This window comes from Tachypleus tridentatus, chromosome 9, assembly GCF_004210375.1.
Source record: "Tachypleus tridentatus isolate NWPU-2018 chromosome 9, ASM421037v1, whole genome shotgun sequence".
Lineage (NCBI taxonomy): Eukaryota > Metazoa > Arthropoda > Merostomata > Xiphosura > Limulidae > Tachypleus > Tachypleus tridentatus.
In genome coordinates this window covers 92,712,989-92,735,166 of record NC_134833.1, presented here as the reverse complement: position 1 = coordinate 92,735,166, position 22,178 = coordinate 92,712,989, and the positions used below count along the sequence as shown (strand labels likewise).

The 22,178-nt window shown below is 33.1% G+C and overlaps 1 protein-coding gene across 6 annotated transcripts in view; it reads left to right on the top strand.

Annotated features, from left to right (window-relative positions):
- Nucleotides 1-5,179: 5,179 nt before the first annotated feature.
- The window catches only part of LOC143225759 (catenin beta-like), a 66,262-nt gene continuing 49,263 nt past the window's right edge, over nt 5,180-22,178 (top strand). Inside the window, exons 1-4 of one of the 6 annotated variants that reach the window (XM_076455714.1) lie at nt 5,181-5,404; nt 15,068-15,161; nt 17,592-17,667; nt 18,106-18,178. In XM_076455714.1, the coding sequence (XP_076311829.1) occupies nt 17,656-17,667; nt 18,106-18,178 (85 nt within the window). In that variant the 5' untranslated portion in view covers nt 5,181-5,404; nt 15,068-15,161; nt 17,592-17,655. Of the gene's footprint in view, nt 5,405-5,709; nt 5,735-14,479; nt 14,541-15,067; nt 15,162-17,531; nt 17,668-18,105; nt 18,179-22,178 lie in introns of those variants that run through there. The other 5 variants (XM_076455718.1, XM_076455713.1, XM_076455715.1 and 2 more) reach the window with 5 other exon arrangements.

The following is a 22,178-nucleotide window of genomic DNA, read 5'->3' as shown; positions in this document are numbered from 1 at the left end:
TTTGTTCCTTCGTTGTTCTCTTTGAGGAATTAACTGCTCTGCTCACGAATATATTGCTACAACTTTGTGCCCTTCACTGGTCAAGTAGATGATATTTAGAGGTTATATCCCTAAATATGTTGTATGAAAAGTACCAGTCGCATGAGTAGTGTTAGTCAATATAGGTAAATCTAAAATTTCATATTAACTAAGTAGTGTTGGACTCGGACAGTGCTTATTCATTTTCAACTAGAAAAGGTTGATAGAAAGACATCTTTCAAGGCTAAAACTGTTCATTTGCTTCATGTTGATGATTATATGTTCTACACACGTACAAACACTATTTTATTTTCATGTTTTCTTCTTTGTGACATAAATATAGATTGTTTTACATTTTACATCCTTCATTCAGTCTGTTTATTCCCTCAGTTTAAATTCAGTTGTTTAGTCACTTTCAGATTTATTTTGTAATTATACTGTATGAATATTCCTTTTATAAAACCGACATACTTAATACTCTCTGAAGAAATTAGTTAATCTGAAAATACTACATCACTGTGGTGAAATTATCTCTAATATTCCTTTTACTACAGAAATAATTTAAAAAAAATGAATTTGTTAATTTGAAATATAGTTTATTTGGAATTAAGCACAAAGTTACATACTGGGCTATCTGTGCTCTGCTCATCACGGTTATATAAACCCGGCTTTTACCGGTGTGAGTCCATAGACATACTGTTATGCCATTGGGGAACTGGCTTATAATACATTTGTCTACATCACCCAGTGAGACAGCAGTAAATTTATGGGCTTACAATGCTAAAATCTGAGGTTCGATTCTCCACGGTGAACACAGCGGATAGCTCAAAGTGACTTCATTCAGAAAAAACAAAGAGTCTTTATCAGGAATGGAAACCCAACCTTAAATAAAAATTTCACAAGGCATCTAACTAAAGAAAATCAAACCTTTTACTAATTAATAAAAAAAGCGTTTTTATATGTCTGATTTGAAAAAAAAATCTGTTTAGAGATCTCTGATACTTATTTATTTTTGCTATGAACATCAGTACAGATTAGAATGAAACTTCTTTAAGATGAGTTAAGAAATTCAAATGCAATACAGAATGGTGACTTTTCAACATAAGTATTGTTTTAAGAGAAAAACATCTAATCTTTATTTTTAGTATTTTATTTGTTTATTTGCAAGATGAAGCTAATCATAATTATGATGTAATGAAATTTCGTATAGTAAGTAGAAAATGAGAATTATATGGTTATCAGAATCAAATATTGAGTGATATCGAAACAATTAGTTTAATATCAGTTAGCGAGTTAGACAATGAAAGATACTGCGTCTATTTGTCTGTGATTCAATTACTAAGTGAGTGTTTTTATCAGTTGATTAGCGAGAAAATTATACAAGTTGATAAAAATCAAGCTCGCACACAATTAGTCTTTAAATCTATAGAAATGTTATTTGTGAAGCTAGGCCTCCAGAGAAGATAGCCTGTTCTAAAATAGCAAACGTTGTTGAAAAAAAATCGCTATCGTTATGTTGGCTAGATCTAGCATTATTTTTTCCAAATAGTCCAAGTTGAACTCACTATAATATGAATATCAGAAATGGGATTATTTTGGTGGAAATAAAATAGAACTTTAACGAAGGTTCAAGATTGAGAAAAACACGAACCAGGAGAGAAACCTTGCTCGAGGTGTTGAAACAATCAAAAGACGATCATATAACTGAGTGAAGTGGAAGAATTAAAAAAAAAAAAGACCGAAAATTAAAAGAAGGCTTCAAATGAAGAAACGTGACTTAAAAGAATAGCTAAAAGATATAGACGTGACATTTAATGAAGAATTAGGAACAAAAATAAATATAATTGCAAACAAGATTGATGAAACGTTTGGAGATTTGGAAACTGCTTATAACAACAAGATTGAATACGCATGAAAAGACAACTGTGAAGTGCAGAAAGAGTATAACAGCAAGATGAATGAGATAGGAAAGAACATCAATGACAGAATAAAAATATTGAAAGAAAACTCAGCAACATCTGTTTCTGCATTCATCCAATAAATTCAAACTAAAATACTGTCCACTGTTCTATAAAAATGGGATAACCTATTTGGTCCAGATCTGTTCCATTACTGTAATATCATCTGTTGCAGCAAGACCTTCCCAGACAACTCAAACCATAATACTACCAAATCTAGTTCCGGAAAGTAGCTGAACAATTCAACAACATTACCCAATTAAGAAAATCAATGGATTATAATGTGAAAGTGCCATGAGAGCATGTCAAGAACAGTTTGAAATTATTTTTAAAGCAAACAAATGGAATTGTAAAAAATTAAAAGGAATAGCTTTAACAATATTAAGAAGCCTAGTTCAGAGTTGCAACTATCAAGCACTAGTTGCTGTTTCATCTGACAGGTTTAGAGAGACACACCAGAAAGAAGCATCTAAAACAATGTTCCAGAATATGACAAAGAGAAAAGAAGAGATCTTGTAGAATAATATATATTATATGCAGCAATATATGACTTTGTGATTTTTTAATCAGTGGGATATATTTACTTTTGTTAGTTGAGTTCGCTTTTTGTCTAGGTGTGTGCGTTTAATGTGTGCATACCATATTTTCCCGACATCAGCAGAAAAATAACCAACATTTGGCAAAACCTAGTAAGAAAATTTGGCATTCCGGTTAATACCAAATTTATTCAAAACCAGGCACAAAACTAAGGTCTATACTGTGTAAAAACTACACTGACAAACACCGCTCCCATTATTTATAAAAATACAATGTGATAACTGCCACGACTTCTATACTGGAGAAACAAGTAGAAAAATGGAAACCAGATTCAAAGAACACAAAAAGTCACCTTTACACGTTTTCGAACACTGCAAATCAAATAAACACAACATAACCATAGAAAACATCCAAATACTAAATGAAAAAACAAACATAAACAAACGCAAAATTAATTGGAAATCAACAACAGTTTTATACTAAATAGATAACTGAATATAAAGATGGTTGCTATATCAAAATTTTGTTTACTTTTAATACCTCCCACGGTCATTTTAAACTAAACAGTTTTCTGATCTCACTTATTCTTAAGAGAATTTGAAATTCCAGGAATGTCCCGAGACTAGTTACTCTCATATTAAGATTTCTGACAGTTTATTCCATTTAATGTTTATATTTTCCTTAACGATAATACCACGGTCGAATAATTTGACCGTCTTATTTAGTTCAATTACGTTAATGTGCGGAGGCTGTTTATATTTTATGATACAACAGCTATAAGGTCAGTACAGTAGCATACTATATAAATATATTGTATATATATATGTATATATGTATTTTAGGTTGGGATTAATATTTCCTGGTCAAATACCCCTTGACCCAGCTAACTTGACACTTATGTTTACTACACTTTTATTTATTAATCAAATTTATTAAAAAACATGTTTAAAAAAGGTGCAGCCAAAAAAGGATTGAGCGTACAACTTAAAGGAATGAAATCAAAATTGGCGGCCAAACTGGTAGCTAAACTTGCATTAATAAAAATTTTACTGCTGAATTATGGACGGCTAGTGCAGATAACCATCGTGTAGTTTTGCGTGAAATTCAAAACAAACCTAAATATAGTTTTACTGTTTATAAGTTAACTAAATTATAAGTTATTTGCTTGACTAAATGACAATTTATTGATAACTTAAATAAATCTACATAATATCATCTTTAGGTGAAAAATTACTTTATCAGTTCTAACGGTCTTATAGACAAATTAATATATGTTATTGAACTTTCATGTTCTACTCCAAACTGCAATTAACATTTATCCAAATAATAGCTCGTTAACATTTTACATACTAAATGCCAAACTATGTGGACTAATTCGTGATAACACGAAAATCCACTTGTAGAGAAAAATATATATATAAAAACGCCTGGTATGGGTTGAGAAGCCTTACTTATATAACAACTGAAGCCCAAAATAATCCGATACAAGGGAACACCTTTATACCTATATTAGTAAATATAATCAAACATTTAAGCACGCCCTCTACATTCTTACACTCAATTACAAAACCCCTTTCAAACATGTAGTCAGCTATCAGTTAGTTACCTCTTTCTTTCTTTGTGAACCTGACGATGACCGAAAAAGATCGAAACGTTGTTCGCTTCTCTGCATAAAATATTTTCTCAAACCATACTAGTCGTTTTTAAATATATGTGTAGGTTAATTATAATGTTTTTCGATACCTGTGGAAGACAAAGGACAAATGTCTCATTGTGAGTTTAGCACTTTGTAATAAACAAATAAAAACACTATAATGGGATCAAATTCGGCTAGTCTCCACTATGGTAATGATGCATTTTCCTCAGCTATGCCCATTTCTAGGTTGATATAATAATCCTTCCAGTTATATACATTCAGTGCTTACAACATTACACTTCTCACAAAACATTAAAGTTAGGCTTGTTATATATTTTCAACAGCACATTTTTTATCCAGTCTTTTAAGTTTTATTTTTTAAAGTCCAATGCGTTTTGCTCAGTTCACAGCTCATAAAGCCTGTTACTTCAATTATTAAGGTATTCCGAATTGTCAAACAATTTTTTTCGCACCGTAAATAAATATTAATCCAATGTATGATCCACTGTAAATACCTAGTCGTAAACAGTAAAATAAATATTCTTAGGACAATTATAACATATTTATTAAAAGCATTGAACGGCTATTAATTCCCTTCGTTAGTACAGAGTGAATGGCAAGTATGTACTGTTTTACACAGAATAATCCAGGCACATACATAATACTGTAAAACAACTTTATTGACAGTGTCTTTCATAAGTACGCTTTAGAAGGTTATGACAGTTTCTTGAAATCTATATATTCATAGCATGTTCAATATAGTATAATACGATGCTGAAAGATTTAAATTACAAAAGGTCTATCATATTATACATAATAAGTGCAAAAATAGTTATCAAAACTAATTTACATACATTTAATTGTAACTCATTCATACACATATATATACGTATTTCAATTAAGTAATAAAGCATCCAGTTTATTTTGTAAACTTACATGGATATTTATTTGAAAACCACTTTTTATGACGAAAATTTAAAGAAGGAACAAGTTCATGATCCAGTAACGAAGTAAACTAACTTCATAAGAAAATTCTTGCGACAGTCGAGTTTATTACATAACATATCTAAGATTTATTTTATTTAATTTCTCTAAGTAGTTTACTAACTAATTAAAAGTAAACATAAAAGCTCTCCCTTTCGGTGGCCATATTGGGGTTCTTGAAGTCTTGTGTAAACAAAATTATAATTGAGGATATGTTTTTATTAGATTGTTGTGGGATGATGATAAAACCGAAGTAGGTTCAACTCCACAGGTAAGGCACTTCGTAAATTCTCAACTCAGTAACAAAATTTGACAGAACAATTGTATTTCTGTAAATTATTCCGTTAACTAATTATATTGACGTAATATGATTTAATAAAGCGTAGTTAAAAGCAATACGTACAATTTTAAGGAATAAGTTTTAACTATAGTTGAGACTTCTGAATTACAGTTTAGGCTTATGAACATCCAAGTTTTGACAGGAAAGTTCGGCTAGGCTTAAGAATGAGCAGACCAAAACAGTTTTATATTGCATTTTCAAGTCTTAACAAGAAGCAGTAGCATAAAATATTGTTTCTTAGGGCGGAATATTAAATAAATGGTAAGCAGTTTAAACACTCGGAGAACTTTTTACAGTATACACTACAAAGTACACCGGTAATATATCGTGAATGTTACAAACAGTGGTATCTATATTATTAATTACGATAGGCTGTTACTGTTAGTTTTATGCTGCGTCGGGTTTTTAAAGAAATAATATATATTATTTCCTTTTAAACATAAGTGTGGAACTGTTTTTATTACCATTTTTTTTTTCTGAAGTTGTTAATGTAGACGAATGATCTTTATATAGATCAAAGTTCAAAGTTTGTAAGAGATGTGTGAATCTTAATTATTACACTACTATAAACTGTAACACGTCCCAACTGGTAGTTGTATTCTGAATATATTATGTTACCATGTATTACTATTATTATTTTTAAGAGGAAAAATGAGAAATAAAGTTATTATTGGATTATTTGATTGGCTTTTATTTGAAAGTTGTAAGACAAAATAAAAAAAACATCTTTAGTATCCACATTTTTTGTGTGCAGCAACTTCCTTCTATTTTTTTTGGGTGTTTTTATTTCCTGTTTTGAATTATCATTTTTTTAATTATACAAAGAAGACACCTGAGTCAGAAATCAGATGAACACAACTGATTCATTTCCCTTCTTTAAAGTTTCTTCATTTGTCATAAATTCTGTACTGTTTTGATGAAAAAATAAAACAAAGAAGACTTTTGTTTGACATGGGCCTTTTGAAAACAAGTAACCAAAAGAACCTTCTTTACTTTGTTTGAAAATTCCATATTTTAAACATTTTTTTAACTTGACCCAAATATACAGATTTTCATGTAAGTTATAGGTTTACTATTTATGTATTTTTCCATCTGTTAGTTCAACTATATTTTTATTTGCCTTAACAAAGCTATTTCACCTGGTTTCTATCTAATTAAGATACAAAATGAGTCATTTTTATATTAATTGTGTCATAACATTTACTGGAATAGTTGCTAAAATGTTACAGTAATAATTACAATTAATGATAAATAGTGTTAATTATGTTTAACAGGTAAGCTACAGAACGCTTCTGTGACCATTCTGCCTTCTGTCATCAGTTGTATGCTCTTGCTGTTAGAAATGTTTTGGGCCCTTAACCAATGTTTCTTTTTATTGGAAAGACTACATTCATATGTTGTAATTGTAACATTTAGTTTGTTCTCTTTGTCAAGTGTTTAATTTTTTTCTTCTGTATTTTTATATTAATTTCTCTCCAGAAGTTTACTCTTTATTACATAATAGTGATAATTGTAACATGTAAAGTTATTCTGAAGTGGAATTATTTTATATTTCTGCCCAGTTATGTAATTTATTATTTCTTTACAAACATTTTTTGTTTCTGCCAACAAATTGTGTTTGGTTTTTCATTTTGTATTATGACTTGTACGGTACAACTTGGAAGGTTTTATGTTCTATTAGCACATTTACATAGACTTCAGGTTGAAGTACTCCATGGAAAGATTTTTGGCTTTACTTTTTTGGGAAATTGATTGTCCAGTGAGTTGATCTTCATTAGGTCTTGTCTTGAGTATGAGGCCAACACATTTCGACATACAGTTTGCTGATTTTCGAAAGATGTTATATTGTAATGATTTTTGAATAATTTTATTTTTCATATTATTATCTGTCCATTATTTGTGTTCCATAATATAAGTTTCATTAGATTGGTTGATAATCTTAGTACAGTTTAAGATAGTAATTAGGCTTAGTTGTATCCTTTCTCTTATACCACTGATAGGAGGGGTCTTTGTTATTTTTGGATTTCTGTCATTCATCTTACTGGTATAACTGTCATTTGTTTAATTATTTTGTTTTTCTTCCATTCATCATGTCTCATACAAAGGTTATTGTTAATACACACTTATTTTATAAATTATAATTTATTTTATTTTCATTATTATTATACATATTGTTCGTCTAAGGGTTTTATTTGAGAGCTTAATGATATTCTTTGTCTTGTACTGTTTGATGAGGCTTGACATGTGTTTATTGTTTTCAATTTACCTGTAGTTCTACTGGCAGATTAATTGCCAATTAAGTTAAATATTTTGTTAGCTTAGGCTTAACAAGTCTGTTAGTTTTGATTTACCTGTGGTTATACTCTGGATTAATCATTTGCTTTGTTTACTATTTTGTTGTCTTTCAATAGATCACTTGTATTACATATGTTTCTTCCACTACCAAATTTCTTACCATTAATTTTGTTTATTTTATAACTTATACTTTATTCATTTATTGGGTCTATCTTATCTGCTTCTAATATTACTTTTCCTCCTTATATAATGGCCAAATCCATTTCCAAAAGTTCATATTTTGTCAGATTCCACCTTATCATGGAGTGCATTCCAGACATCTACTGCAGAATCTGTTGAGTCTATCACAGTATTTTTGTTTTTAGAAATGTTCCACCGTATATCTTCCTTCTCTTGACAGTGTTTCTTAATTATTTTTTTTCTCTCTCTTCTGAGAGTGAGTACTTGCAAGCTTCTTTATATACTGGTTTTAACTCTTTTTGCCTTAGCGTACCATCAGGCAGGTTCTTTTTTTGGTTTTATGTTCTATCCATTTTCTTCCCTGCAAAGTTTTCACCTTCATATCATGCCGTCTTCTTTCTTATAGGTAATGTTTACCTTCCACTTCCTTTTTAGGTGTTCCATCTATGTATAGAGATTTTCTTGGGATACCTCCTCCTTCCTTCCTTCCATATTGGGAGACTTTTCATTTCCTGTTCTTCCCTCAACATGTGGCCTCTTTCCTTTTGGGATTTTCCAAGGTTGACACTGCTTGTTTATCATCTACTGCTAATAGAGACTTATGGTCAGATATTTTTCTCTACTTGTCTAGTTTTTGGAGCTCTTCCTGCATGCTTAACATCATTTGGGGTATCTGCTTTACTACAGTAGATCCTGGTATTTAAGACCACCCCTTCTGCAGAGCAATAGTGGTCTTAAACAGCAGGTGGTCTGTTATTGCAGGAGCCCATTTTTTGCATGTTTTTTTTTTATTTGTACATATTTTGAAGTTAACAAAGAAAACAAAGAAAGGCTTTTCATTTGTTTCTTCTTATATTTTTTTTTTTAGTAAAAAAAAAAAACAAACAAAACAAACTAACAGCAATATGTACAAAAACAATTTTACAATACATGTAGACTCTATTAACTTTAGTTACAGTTTGAAAAAGTCCTGAATGCACAACTGTTTTTTTCTGGTCTGCTGAGCCAACACGGTCACCGACTTCTGTCCACTCTGAACAATATTCAAAGTTCTGCGTTGTTTTGGGCCACTGCGCACTTTCGAAGATACTCCAGGCATCTAGCCATCTCCTTGTTGTCTGGAACAAAGTCGTCTCCAGTTTCCTGGTCTTGTTGCTCCTCCTCTGGCTCCTGGTGCTCACCAGCAGCTGCTTCATCGAGCTCCTTCTGCCAGTTGTCTCCAAACTGGACGGTGCTGACTACGTCACTGTTGCAGTCGGTGAAATCCTCCCAGGATGTACCACCCAGGACACGCTCAAAGTCTGGATCTGCTGTGGGTAGCTCCAGTTGTGGTGTGTCCTCTGTGGCTGGAGCAAAAGCTACAAAACCACACTTCCGAAAACAGTTGATCACTGTCTCAGCGGTAACACAATCCCATGCTTGTTTACACCAGTACACCATGTTCACAGTTCACAGATCGCGATGTCTGTTGCAAGGTCTGTTTCATTCATTTGGAACAGCACATGCCTCACAAGCCGCTTCCTGTAATACGCCTTGAAAGCACGGATGATTCCTGTATCGCATGGCTGTAGCTTTGATGTCATGTTCGAGGCAGGAAATGCAGCTTGATATTTGACAGGGTGATGGCGGGGTGGCGGGCAGTTGTCCACAAACATAAGGATTTTCCTCTTCTGCAGCTTCATTTTATTGTTGATAGTTGTGAGCCAATCTCTGAAGATAGTGCTGGTCATCCACGCCTTCTTATTGTGTTTATATATTACGGAAGCGATGATGTTGACAGGCTGCCAAAACAGCGGGCTTGGCAGATTTCCGATCACTAATGGGGTCAGTTTCTGCCGAGGCACTGCAGCAGTAAAATGGTGAGCAGCTCCTTGAAATTTTGCCCCACTGCAAGTGTCCCCCTTCTTGACAAGTGAATGGGTGAGTAGGGCTCTATAGAACAGCCCCGTCTCATCTGCGTTGAAGATATCCTTCAACTCATAGCCCTTGGTAATAGCTGCCAGGCGCTTGTTCCAGTCATCGACTGCTGCAGCATTCACGTCTGCTGCTTCTCCATTCAACACTTTCATGGACAGATTGTTGCATTTTTGGAAAGCCTCTAGCCAGCCTGTAATATAGAAAACAAAACATGCGTTAAAATTTGTGAAAGTAACTTAAACTTATTCAAGTCAAGTAAAACAAAAGTGAATGCATATTAAAACATTTTGGGTTATCAAGCTGGAAATTTATAGGCCTAAATAATTACCATTGGAGGCAGTGAAGTCATCCAGATTCATTTCTGTGGCTTTCATCAATGCATATTCCTTCAAGGCTACGCCAGTAACAGGGTGGTTTTTGGCACGTGCGGCACAAAACCAGTCCCACACTCTTTCGTTCAGCTCCGTGTAGACCAGTGGTTCTTAACCTTTTCAGTGTTTGCACCCCTTTCAAATCAGTAATCATTTCTTGCACCCCCTGGAAACTTAAATATAAAAAAAGCTAAAAATATAAAGCATACTCTTATGTAAAAATATAGATTTACTTTAATTATTCATGGGCATCCTCGCACCCCTTGGGAATCATCGTCGCACCTCCTAGGGGTGTGGGCACCCCTGGTTAAGAACCCCTGGTGTAGACTGTTTTTCGTGCTTTCTGATATTTTTGGCCAGTGTTAGCACCATTTTGCCACAGTGACATTATTTTTTCTTTGTCATTTACTATGCTCTGTATTTGTGTCTTTCCAACGTTCATGGATTCTGCAATTTTTCTGCAGCTTTTGCCGCCTTCAAACAACTTTACAACTTTCACATGATCTTCTAGTGAAAGCACTTTGCGTTTTCGACAATCAGCCATGACTTCAGAATGAAGATAAAGACGTTTTGAATATGTGTACAGCATTGAAACTGATTTTTAATAAATATATGCCTCCTATTTATACCTTAACCGAACTGATCATTTTTGGTATGATTTGGTCTACTAATCTACTAATTGGATGCGACATGTTTGTTCAGCAATTATCAATGAAAAGCTGGCGTGTGGTGTGGTTTTGTTTGCTAAGCAATATTTTACATCAGTACATTGGACAAAACTGTCAATTATCAGACGTGAGGTATTATGAAATGACCGTTAAGACCAGCATTTAAGCGACCAAACGACCGGTTTTTGATCACACACGGGCGGTCTCTGGTCGCGTCCAGTGGGTGGTCGGTCACTACAGGAAAATAACATTGAAAGCCGTCCATTGGCAGAAATATGGTCGGAAACACCGGGTAGTCAGCGACAGCGGGGTCGTCCAAACCAGGATCTACTGTATATTCAATTTTTTTGTTGCTCTTTTATTTCATTTTCAGCTATTGTCATCTTTATTCTTTTACATGTCTGGCAATTTCCTGTCATTTACCTGTCCTACATACATATTCTTTTTCTTCATTCATCTTGTATGCTCATTGTTGTTTGGGGTTTTGGATCAGTTGGTCCTGCCTCAATCACTTCTTGGGTCTTCTCTGTTTTCATATGTAGTCTTTGGTCACATTTGGGTTTGCTATTTTTGAATGTCTGGGAATGCCCACAGTATATATTTTTATTTTCCATTTCTTGAGACACTATCTAAGGTTATTTTACCATGTGATTCAGTCCCAGCTTTGTGTCTTGCCATTTGGACTTGTTTTGGTACTCTACGTCTTTTATAGGGAGGTCTGCAATTTTCTCGACATTCAGATTTTGAAGGGTTTTCTTACATTATTCATTGGATATCTAGCTTTGGTTCACTCCTTTTGGATGTCAATAGTCTGAATATATTCGTATGCTTCTTCCACAATCAGCTTAGATAGTTGGATTTTCCAGTTGGATATGTTTTTCCTCTCCATACCTCACATTCTTCTTTCTTTGGGGTGTGTATTTTTAACACCCATATTTTAAAACTGTACATTTGATTTTCCTCTTAATTTTTTCCTTCCATCTTCATCTATATGTGTTGATCATATTTCCTACATCATAGGATTTTCCACTTCCTCCCCTCTTCTGTATTAATTCTCTTACATGATGCTCATTTCCAGTTGTTGGAAATCAGTAGAAGGTTTCAGGATGATGGTATCCAGCTGAAAGGTTTCATTCCCTTAACACCCTGGAAATTCTGCCAGTTCAGTGTGTTTTCATTCATTCTCTCCACTTTGTTTGGATTTGACTAATCATGTTTCATTTTGACTATTTGATGGTGGTGGCTTCTACTCTCTCTAAGGGGGTGTTTTGTGGTAGACAGTGGATCTACCACAGTCCATGCATATAACAAATGTCTTCTGGAGGGTTGTGTTCTGGGTATTTTTGTACTCATTGCTGATTTATTTACCAGTCCTGTCACACTTTCTCCCAAGGAGTGACCTCTTGATCCCCCAAGTTTTTTTTGCTCTATATCCTGTGGGGTATGCCTTCATATGAGGTTTTTGAACTTTTTCTCCTTTCTTCAGTTATTTTTCCAGAATGCTCATTTATCCATGTTTCTCTGGATCAGGTTTTTCTGATTAACTTTTTCTAGCTGGTTCAGGTGTAGGATTTTCTGCTGTTTCAGCTTGTTTCATGTGTTCTGGACCAGTTTTTAACCTATATTTTCATGGATCATATTGTATGTTCATTTTGACTTTTCCATTTCTCACCATCTTTCACATTCTTGTTCAGATCCAAATGGTCTTGTCAGTCTATTACTTAGTTTGGGTTGTTTCATTCTTTTCAAGTTTTTTTCTTTTGTTAAATTCACTTCCCACAATTTCCTACACTTACACCAGTGCTTTGGCTATGATTTTTATTTCCCTTCCTCCCAGATCCATTGTGCTTAGACTGTGATTTGATTGACTTTTTTTTCCTTGTATCCTTTTTCCTGTCATTGATTCTTGGTGCTTTCTCTCTGATCATGCACCTTCCCTTTTCTCTGTATATCAGACTTGTCACTTTGTATGTTTTATCTCCCATTCTCTCCTATTAGATAGCTGTATCTTCCTTGTCTGGGTACTGTCACCCACCTGTTGCTACCCTTCATTTTTTATGAGACTGTGACTGGTAAGTTACCTTTCAGTATCTATACCTCTTATTTTTCAGGGGCATATTACTGTTTTTTTTTTCTTCTTTATGAATCTCACTCTTTGGTGAGTGGTGCTTGCTCTAATGAAAGCTACATTGTCACATCATAATGAATTAATAATTATAATTCCATAGGCACTACATGCATGTTTCTGAGATGGGATATTCCACAAGATTACTTGTAGGTTTATCCTTGCTATATATTTGTTTCATTAATATGCTCATCTTGAACTGTACTCACTCATGGCCTTTCCTTCTGCCAGATGGCTGGGTTTTGGATGTAGTTGACTTTCCTGCCTCTTTGTTGATGTTGGTTCCTGGTGGCAGGGTTTTGGATTGTAGTTGACTTACCTATGGTATAATCCTCATTCTACAACTGCATGGAACTTATTTCCTAGTGTCCTGGGTTTTGGATGTAGTTGACTTGCCATGCACATTTTGTCAAACCCTAACCATTCTTTGCCCGGAGGCATGTCATTTTACTTCCATTTATTATGTGAGGCTACTCTCTATTTTTGCCCTATTCTGTGAGATATTTTTCTACACTGGGTGAAGAGTATACCTGTTACAGAAGTGATGCAGTCTCATATATGATCTTCAACTTCAAAGTTTTTTTTGGGGGTGTATTTCAGATGCTTTTGAAGGATGCTTCTTTCTTTCCCTTGAACTGCTCTTTCTACATGTTCAGTGTGGGATTCTAGCTATTTATATGAGAAAGGGTAATGTACTGTATCAGAAGATATTTTCCTATATTGAAATTGTATTCCCATGTTATTTATCCTTATTCACACATCCCATTGTTTCTCCCCAGTAAAAACTGGTGCTTCCATTTTTTGGCTAAACTCAGTAGAATTGAACAGAGGGAGATACATGTGTCAAAAGAGTATGTTGTACTCATTTTGGTGGAGGGTTGTCACATGGTGATTTGTATATGATATACATTGGAAGTCCATATGGGTGGGAGTTTCAAGGTTTGTGGCATGCACACAAATTTATTACATATAGAGGGCAGCACTGAAACAAAAACTATTTATGTGAGAAGAGGTAAGTACTGATTGGAAGCACATTTTCAGTAAAAGAAAATTATAACTTTAATGTGATTCTGATTTTGAATATAAAATGAATAAATTAAGAGAAATACTGAAAACAGAAAATTCCATTTTTTAATTTTCTGTTCTTCTAAAGCATTTTTCATGTTATCACTATAGGTTTTTTTCAGTACACTTGACTTTCTAAGTTGTCACAGACATTTATATGCAACATTTTTCAGTGAAAGATTCAATAATTATTGATCCTAGTTTAAACCAACATAATGTTTTGGGACCACAGGAGACCTGTTGGCCCATCTTGGTTGTCCTATCCTCTAAACTATACTAAAACTATTAAATAAATAACTTTAAAAATTCTTAAAACCAGCTTTTATGATTCAAATATTTATCAAGCTTTCTCTTAAGATCACTCAAATTTACTGCCTCCACAGCATCTAAAGTTAGCCAATTCCAAAGGCCCACCACCTTGATAGAAAAGATTATCTTAGCTGAAGGTAACTCCTATCTTATTCACTAGTCATGCTATTCTTGCTATTAAGTATGAACTTAATTTCTCAAGAGAAAATAATTTTAGAGATCTGAGCCCCTCCTGTTATGGCAGTTCTTCCATCCCAAGTACCATTATTAGCCCTATTCCTAACTCTTTCCGACAATTTAATGTTGTTCCTGAGGTAATGAGCCCAAGACTGAACACAGTATTCCAAGTGTGTTCTAACTGGTGACCTGGTATAACCTCTTTAGACTTGTATTCAGTATTTCTGTACATACAATCTAAAATCCTATTTGCCTTACAACTAGCAACAGTACACTGCTTGGGTGGTTTAAGAAACTGATAAACCATTACATCAATATCTTTTTCTTTCAAGACACTGTTAAAGTTATTCCCATCCAAATTACACTTATAATTCAAATTATGGTAACCTGCATCCATTATTTTGTATTTACAATAAATCTACCATTTATTTGCCCAATCACTAAATGATCTAAATCATTTTGTAAAGCAACTCCATTCTTTTCACAGCTAGCAACATCCAAGACCTTAATATCTGCATATTTAACTCTTTTGTGATGGGCTTGGTATAATACACACAAGTTTGCATACATATTTATACAATGTAAGTATTTACAATGTAACTTTTTATACAGTATGTTTATTTTCACAAAATTTAATAAACTCTTAGTAAAGATTAATAATATTTTGTAAACAAAAAAATAGATTCTTTAATAAAATGGTTTTACTAAAGATTTATATGTAAAACTATCAAGTCTGTTTTATTACTAGTCTGAGTGAAAATTGATTTCATTTTGTGATTAAAAACTATTTTTCATTGCAAAATTCTCAAATATTATTTGTGTAATGTCTGAACTCTTTTAAATACACTCTAAAAATTAATTTTAATAATACTTTATGTTTTATATTATTTTATATACCTTATATGGGGTCTGTTAATTGACTGCCCTTGTAACCATCATAAAAAATTAGGAAATACAAATTGTACTTTTTATGCTAGAATGATTATGTTTGTAACATAAAAATACAATTGTTTAGTCCAAGTTGCTCAAGTCTATTTTTTGTTATATTATTCTTCCAGTCATTTCTAACTAACGTTACATAATTTGTATTGATGTGGTGTATGTGCACTCGTGTTACATGTCCAGTAATGTAAAACTGGCATTTAATTTTTCCCTGTGTTTTAGTAGACTAGTATTTTGTAAAACACAGTCACCTTTCAATTATTATACATTTTATATGTATATAGATTATTACTATTTTGTAATAAGTTATGAAATGTATTTTTCTTAAAAGACAGAACAATAAATAAAGAAGTAAAGCAATTATTTCTTCTACTTATGAACTTGGTTGCTGCTGGACATAGATTGCTAAGCCATTTAAAATTTTGCATGTGGAATATATTAATTTTTTTTTTTTTTTAGGTTTAATGTATTGAGTTGAATAACCTAAAAATAACTATACTAAGTAAATAATTATGCTGATACTATAGAATTGCACCATAAACACAGCTAGTTACTAAGCTTAATAAATTAGGTCTAGAAAAAATATGAAACTAGCAGACTAAAACACAACCTATTTCTTTGAAATCTTGGTTTGAAAAAATGTGGTAGCCTTTTTACAGATTAAAATGTCTGAAAAAATACTAGGGGACATTATAAGCTATTGATTGGTTATTCATATCTCACATATTAAAGAAAGTGTATATAAGGAATCATTTCAAAAAATAAAAGAGGTGAAGGGGCTACGGTGTTCCATTCAGTACATAAGCCATATATAAGCAAAATAAGAAGATATGAGGTTCTTATTTTATATTCTAGCTTGTCAATACTTGTAATATGAGTTCCTAATTTGTACGAAACTATATACGTAGTATTCTGACATCATAAATATCTAATTTTATCCAGTGCTGCATTCAGTATACCATGTGACTCACTAAAATGTATATTTAGGTGTGTACTTTTGATATTTACATTTAAATTAAGAAATTAACTGATATATAATATCAAAGTGTGAATTTTAATATACAGTTTGAGTTCAAATGTATTTGCATAAATTCATAAAATAGTTCAATAAAATTTTGAATGCAAGTCAACAAACACAATGATATGGTCTTTGACCCATTACCCATTGGAAAAAGGTTAAGTAATTTATTGACTATTTATCTGTTCTATTGTAGATAAGAGTGAAGGCCCTAAGACTGGGCCCTAGGGAATTCAGATGTGTGATATTAATCTACTTTTACTGAATGCTGTTTATAACAATCCTCTGCTTTTTTCAATATACCCACTCATCTATTTAATTAGCTAACATTTCTCTCTCACCTGTAAAGATAATCCACACCCTTACCCTCATTTATATTAATAACCTTCTCAAAGAGTGTCAATTGTTTTTGTAACCGTGTTGACTATCCAGTAAAATTCTAAACTCTTTAGAATAACTTTGCAAATCACCTTTTGTCAGACTAATAGGCTTACAATCACTGGGGATTTTTTATTACATCCCTATAACATTAGGTGGTATTATTTAGAATACTGATATTATAGTATAAATTTGTTGATGCTATGTTTTTAAAGATTTAGCAGTGCCATGATAATATTTATTATTTCTTGTAAGGTGACAAAGTTTTATTTTATTTTAATGCATTCTTCTGTTGCTTGGATGTTATAATTGTACTGATTTTTACTAATTAAAAAGGATGTCACAAAAGTTTTATGAAAATGATTTAAGTGTGATAAATTTTAGAAACAAATTGAGATTCATTTTGTTGAAGGTAAATTTACCATTAAGTGAAAAAATATTAAGCTAGTAGAATTTGAGGTAGTCATGAGATTGGACAGATTGTTGAATATGAAGTATGAGTACAGTAATTTTTGAAATTTTTTTCAGTTAAGTAAAGTTAATTAATTTAAGAGTTACTAATCTCTAGGATTGTTTTGCAAATGAGTAATAAAGCAAATATTTTTTTTTATAGGGAAGAAAATGTCAGCTATTATGTTTGTACATATAATATTTATTTCCTGGTTGTTTACAGTGTGTTCCAGGAATATTTTTGGTACCAAGTAAACATACTGACCTGTTTTACTTCGAGAACTAAAATGTGGCATCAGGTAAGGATATATAATAGAGCACTTTACTCAATATTATCAGTATGTGGTGTGCCTAGAAGCACTTCTGTACATTAGTTTAGCTTGATTTTTTTGATAACTAATGTGTTGTATGGATTTAATTTTTCTATAAAGAATAGAAACAGTCATATGGTATAATTTTTATATTACTGTAAGCCCAAGAGGTAATTTGATATTTTTGTTGCACATATCAAAAGTGTTGAATTGTAAAATGCCAATTTAAAATAAGTAGGAAGTCTAAATAGAGTGAGAAAAGTCGTTATTTTATCACAGAAGTGAATAATTGGATTTCTTATCAAGATTAGATTTTGTATGTAACTATCCCTGTATTGAGAGCTGTATACAGTAAAATTATACGAATATGTAATATGTGATTGCGACCTATCCTTTTGCAATTGACTCTCTTATTGATGTGTATAGGGTGACAAAAGGGACAGAGATCAAGTGGTTTTTGAATCTAGTCAGGGTGGCTTTACACAAGATCAGATGGAAGGTGAGTACATCTTGTAATTAAAATATTTTATTTTTAATGCATTAGTAAAATAATGTATTTTTGAAATTTATTCTGTGTACTATATATATATGTTTTCTTTTGTTGTTTGTATTGTAAATATTGAAATTAACAAAATTATACAATATGGAAAATGTATTATTTTGTTGTTTTATATTTTTTCTCTTCTTTCTTGAAAGTTAACTTATTTTTCATCTTCAGCTTCAGCTTTGCATATATTGTTTTTCTATTGTTGGGACTTTCTAGGATGTGATGCAATTTTGACTTGAGTCCATTCACCATTGACTTATCTTTAAGATTTAAGTGTGGTATCATTTCTGCAGTGATACATTTTGACACTACCCAGAAACACTGGAGTCACTGGTGGTATCAGTCCAACAAACAATCTACCCTTACCAATATTGTTGCATATTTGCCTCAGTCAGAGCCTCACATGCCACCTATTACTGTTTCACGTCCTACCCCTTCCCAACCTCTTACATCCTCTTGAGGTGCCTCCTCATTTGTTTAGATGACACACCTTGTTGTCACCAGTATCAATGACTAGTGGTTTCTAGTCTGTTGGGTGCTCCTCTTGCCAAATTTCTTTATCACTGTAATTCTTTCATCAAAGATCGGTGGGTTCTTCAGGTTTTGTCAGGAGGATTTGTGTTCCCCTTTTTTCTCCACTTTTCATTTCTCCTTTTCTTATTTTTCTCCCTCCTCCTTGAGATCCCATGACCACTCAGCATCTGTTGGAAGTGATTCAGGAATTGCTGTCTTAGCAGGCCATCAAACTTTTTCTCCATTTTTCAGCAGGTTTTATTCCTAACTTTATGTTGTTCCCAAGAAAACTGAGGACTGGAGGCCAATCATGGATTTATCTCACCTCATTTTCTTTGTTTACCTGCTTCATTATGGCATTTTTTTCACCCTAAGATGGGTGTTTTCTCCAGGTTTACTGATGACCAAAATGGATGTTGCCAGTGCTTATCTCCATATACAAATAATCAACTCAGTGTCATCCTTATCTTCAGTTTGTCTATTTCAGGATGGTTTATCAATTTATTTCTAGTTCCACTATTTGGCTTGCGACAGTCCCTTATATTTTCTGTTGGGTACTCTGAGCATTTGCTTGACATCTTCATGCTTTGAAGTTGAGTATTCACTATGGATGACTAGTTTCTTCTGGATCATTCCAAACCATACTCAGCAGTTCCTTTCAGTGGCTGCTTGAGTGGGCTTGTTAATCCTTTTTCATACTGACTCAGTATCTCATCTACTTGGAGGTCTTTTTCAACACATGTATTAGTTGGGCCCAGTCTTCTCCTTTAAGACTTCATTCTATAGAATTATTAGTTTGCCTTTCCCTCTTGTTCCAACGCTAGCGATAGTACAGCGGTATGTCTCCGGATATACAATGCTAATATCAGCAGTTCGATTCCCTCGGTGGGCTCAGCAGATAGCCTGATGTGGCTTTGCTCTAAGAAAACACACACTTCTTGTTCCAACACTTAGTGTTTGTAAGGTTCTGTTGCTTTTGGGAAGGGATTACAATGACATCACTGGTTCATTTTGCTTGTGTCCATATGAGATTCCTTCAATTGGCTCTTTACGATTAGTGAAACCTTGCATGGGATCCTCTTTCTATTCTTATTATCTTTTTCTTATCCTACAAGATGATCTGCATTGGTGGTTAGATAGGACACGAACTTCTTCCCCTGTGTCTGGATCCACATCTTTTTTATAGATGCATCCCTGCAGGGCTGGGGTACATGGATATTGAATATCCTGGATATATCAGACAGTATGATCCTTACATTCCTTTGTTTTTGGGAGCTTTGTAGTTGGTGGAGCTCTTACCACATGGATTCATTTGCTACAAGCCTCACTCACAAGTTACCTCTCTTTTGGTCACTGGTCCCTAATTTTCAGGGTCTGGCAGTCAATGCCTTGAGCTAAGATTGGTCCCCATGTATCTTTAAGTTTTTTCTCCTTTCTTATTGCTTCATTGGGTTATCTCTCTCATCTATATAACTCCTTGTCGGGTTCTTCTAATTGCTCCTTATTGGCCAGCTTAGCTGTGGTTTCTGCTGTTACAACACCTGCTACTCTCCCCACCTTTACCTCTTCCATCATCTTCCTACTTTGTTTCTTAACCTTGGTCAGCCGTCATATATCTCACACCTCAGGTCCTGCATTTTCACCTCTGGCTTTTACGTGGTCCTTGATTTGGACATCTGGTCTCTTTTCTTGAACCACTTCCCTATTTGAAAGGGGTTCTATGGTGTCCTTGCTCTTTTGTTATCTGGCAACATTATTCTATATCTTTAGTTTTTCCTGTTACTGTAGAGGTTTTAGTTCATCTGTCCTTGCTATGCTACTGTGTTCCTTCTGGTTGTGTTACTTTTTCAGGTGACCTAACCTTCCAGATTGGAATGTTAATGGGGTACTTTATTTCCTCACTTTACCTCCATTTGAACCACTTTTCTCTTGTTTCATGTTTCAACTTTTCTTCACAACATATTTCTTTCTCTTCTTCCACACACCATAGTTGGATTTGTTTGCTACTGACATTTCACATACCCTTTATCATTCTACCTATCTTCTTTATTCAGAAGATAGGTGGATCAGTAATGTAGTTCTATTCTTTGCCTATTTCCCTTTTCTCCATTTCTGATTGTTACTGTTGACCAGATCTGAACAAGCTTTTGTGTCTGGAAAGGGCTCTTCTTTGTTATATTGCCTGTATGGCTTCCTTCCATAGTTCTCATTCCTAACTTTTTATCCCCTGGCAAAATTCTTTTCTTCATGATTTTCACCTTCAGCCATTACTATTTGAGTATAAAGCAAAGTATGATTCATAAAAATGCTAAGATAGGTAGAGAAGAAAAGTGATTATTAGATTAAAGTTGAAGTGTGGAAGAAGGTAAACATTATGTGAAGTACATTTTTGTTATAGGAAAATGTTAGCATTCAGATCTGTGATTAATCATCATAGTCATTAAATATATTCTAACTATTTTCTTACTCTCAAAAGATAGTAGAAAAAAGAACATTGCTAATTCTCATATGAATTACTGAGAAAAGCAACAATTTAAAATGTGACAAGTTAGGTTTCAATACCAGCAGTGGGCAAAGGACAAATAGCCCTTTGTGCAGCTTGTTGCTTAACAAGGAACATAATGCCAATATTTTAATTACTTGGATAGTTCAAATTTTAAAAAATGGTATCAGTTGGAAACCCTAATTTTTATTATCTTCATGAATCATTACACTTATCATCTAAGCTAAATACATTTGAAGTAATTGAAAATAATAAGGAAGAACGATGGCTATATTTTAATGACTTGATTGTTGAAATAATTGACAACATTAATAATTGTAAGCACTAGTTAATTATGTTCATGACCTTTATGAAAATCCAGATGCATTATATCCATACCCTTACCCTCATTTATATAAGTAGTAACCTTCTCAAAGAGTGTCAAAAGATTTGTTTGTGAAACCATGTTGACTACACTACATTGATACCTACCCTGACATGATTATGACATTATGATAAACAAACTGCAAACAGTGTTAGAAATATTTGATTTCCAACTGCAGTATTATTAAAGTCAAATCTGCAGTTTACAGTGTAGCATTAAATTTTAATATTAAAAGTCATGTAGAGATGATCTGTATATAGCTGTATCATCTCTGTATTCTTTTTTGCATTCTTATTAGCACTGTCATCCTTACATCATTTTATATTTACAAAGTGTTTATTACTACCTGGTTTGTGATGTTTTTTCCACAGTTTGAAAGTTAGTGTGTTCTCGAGACACATGTAAACAAATTTAATATTATATGTATTCTTGTTTTTTACTCCTTTTTTTTATACATAATAAAAGGTTTGCATTCCTGAAAACTGATTGTACAGTGTATAAAGCACTAAGTATTTTACTCATTGCAGTTATCTAATGTTCATCTGTTATTGACTAGTAATTCCTGTTTCACC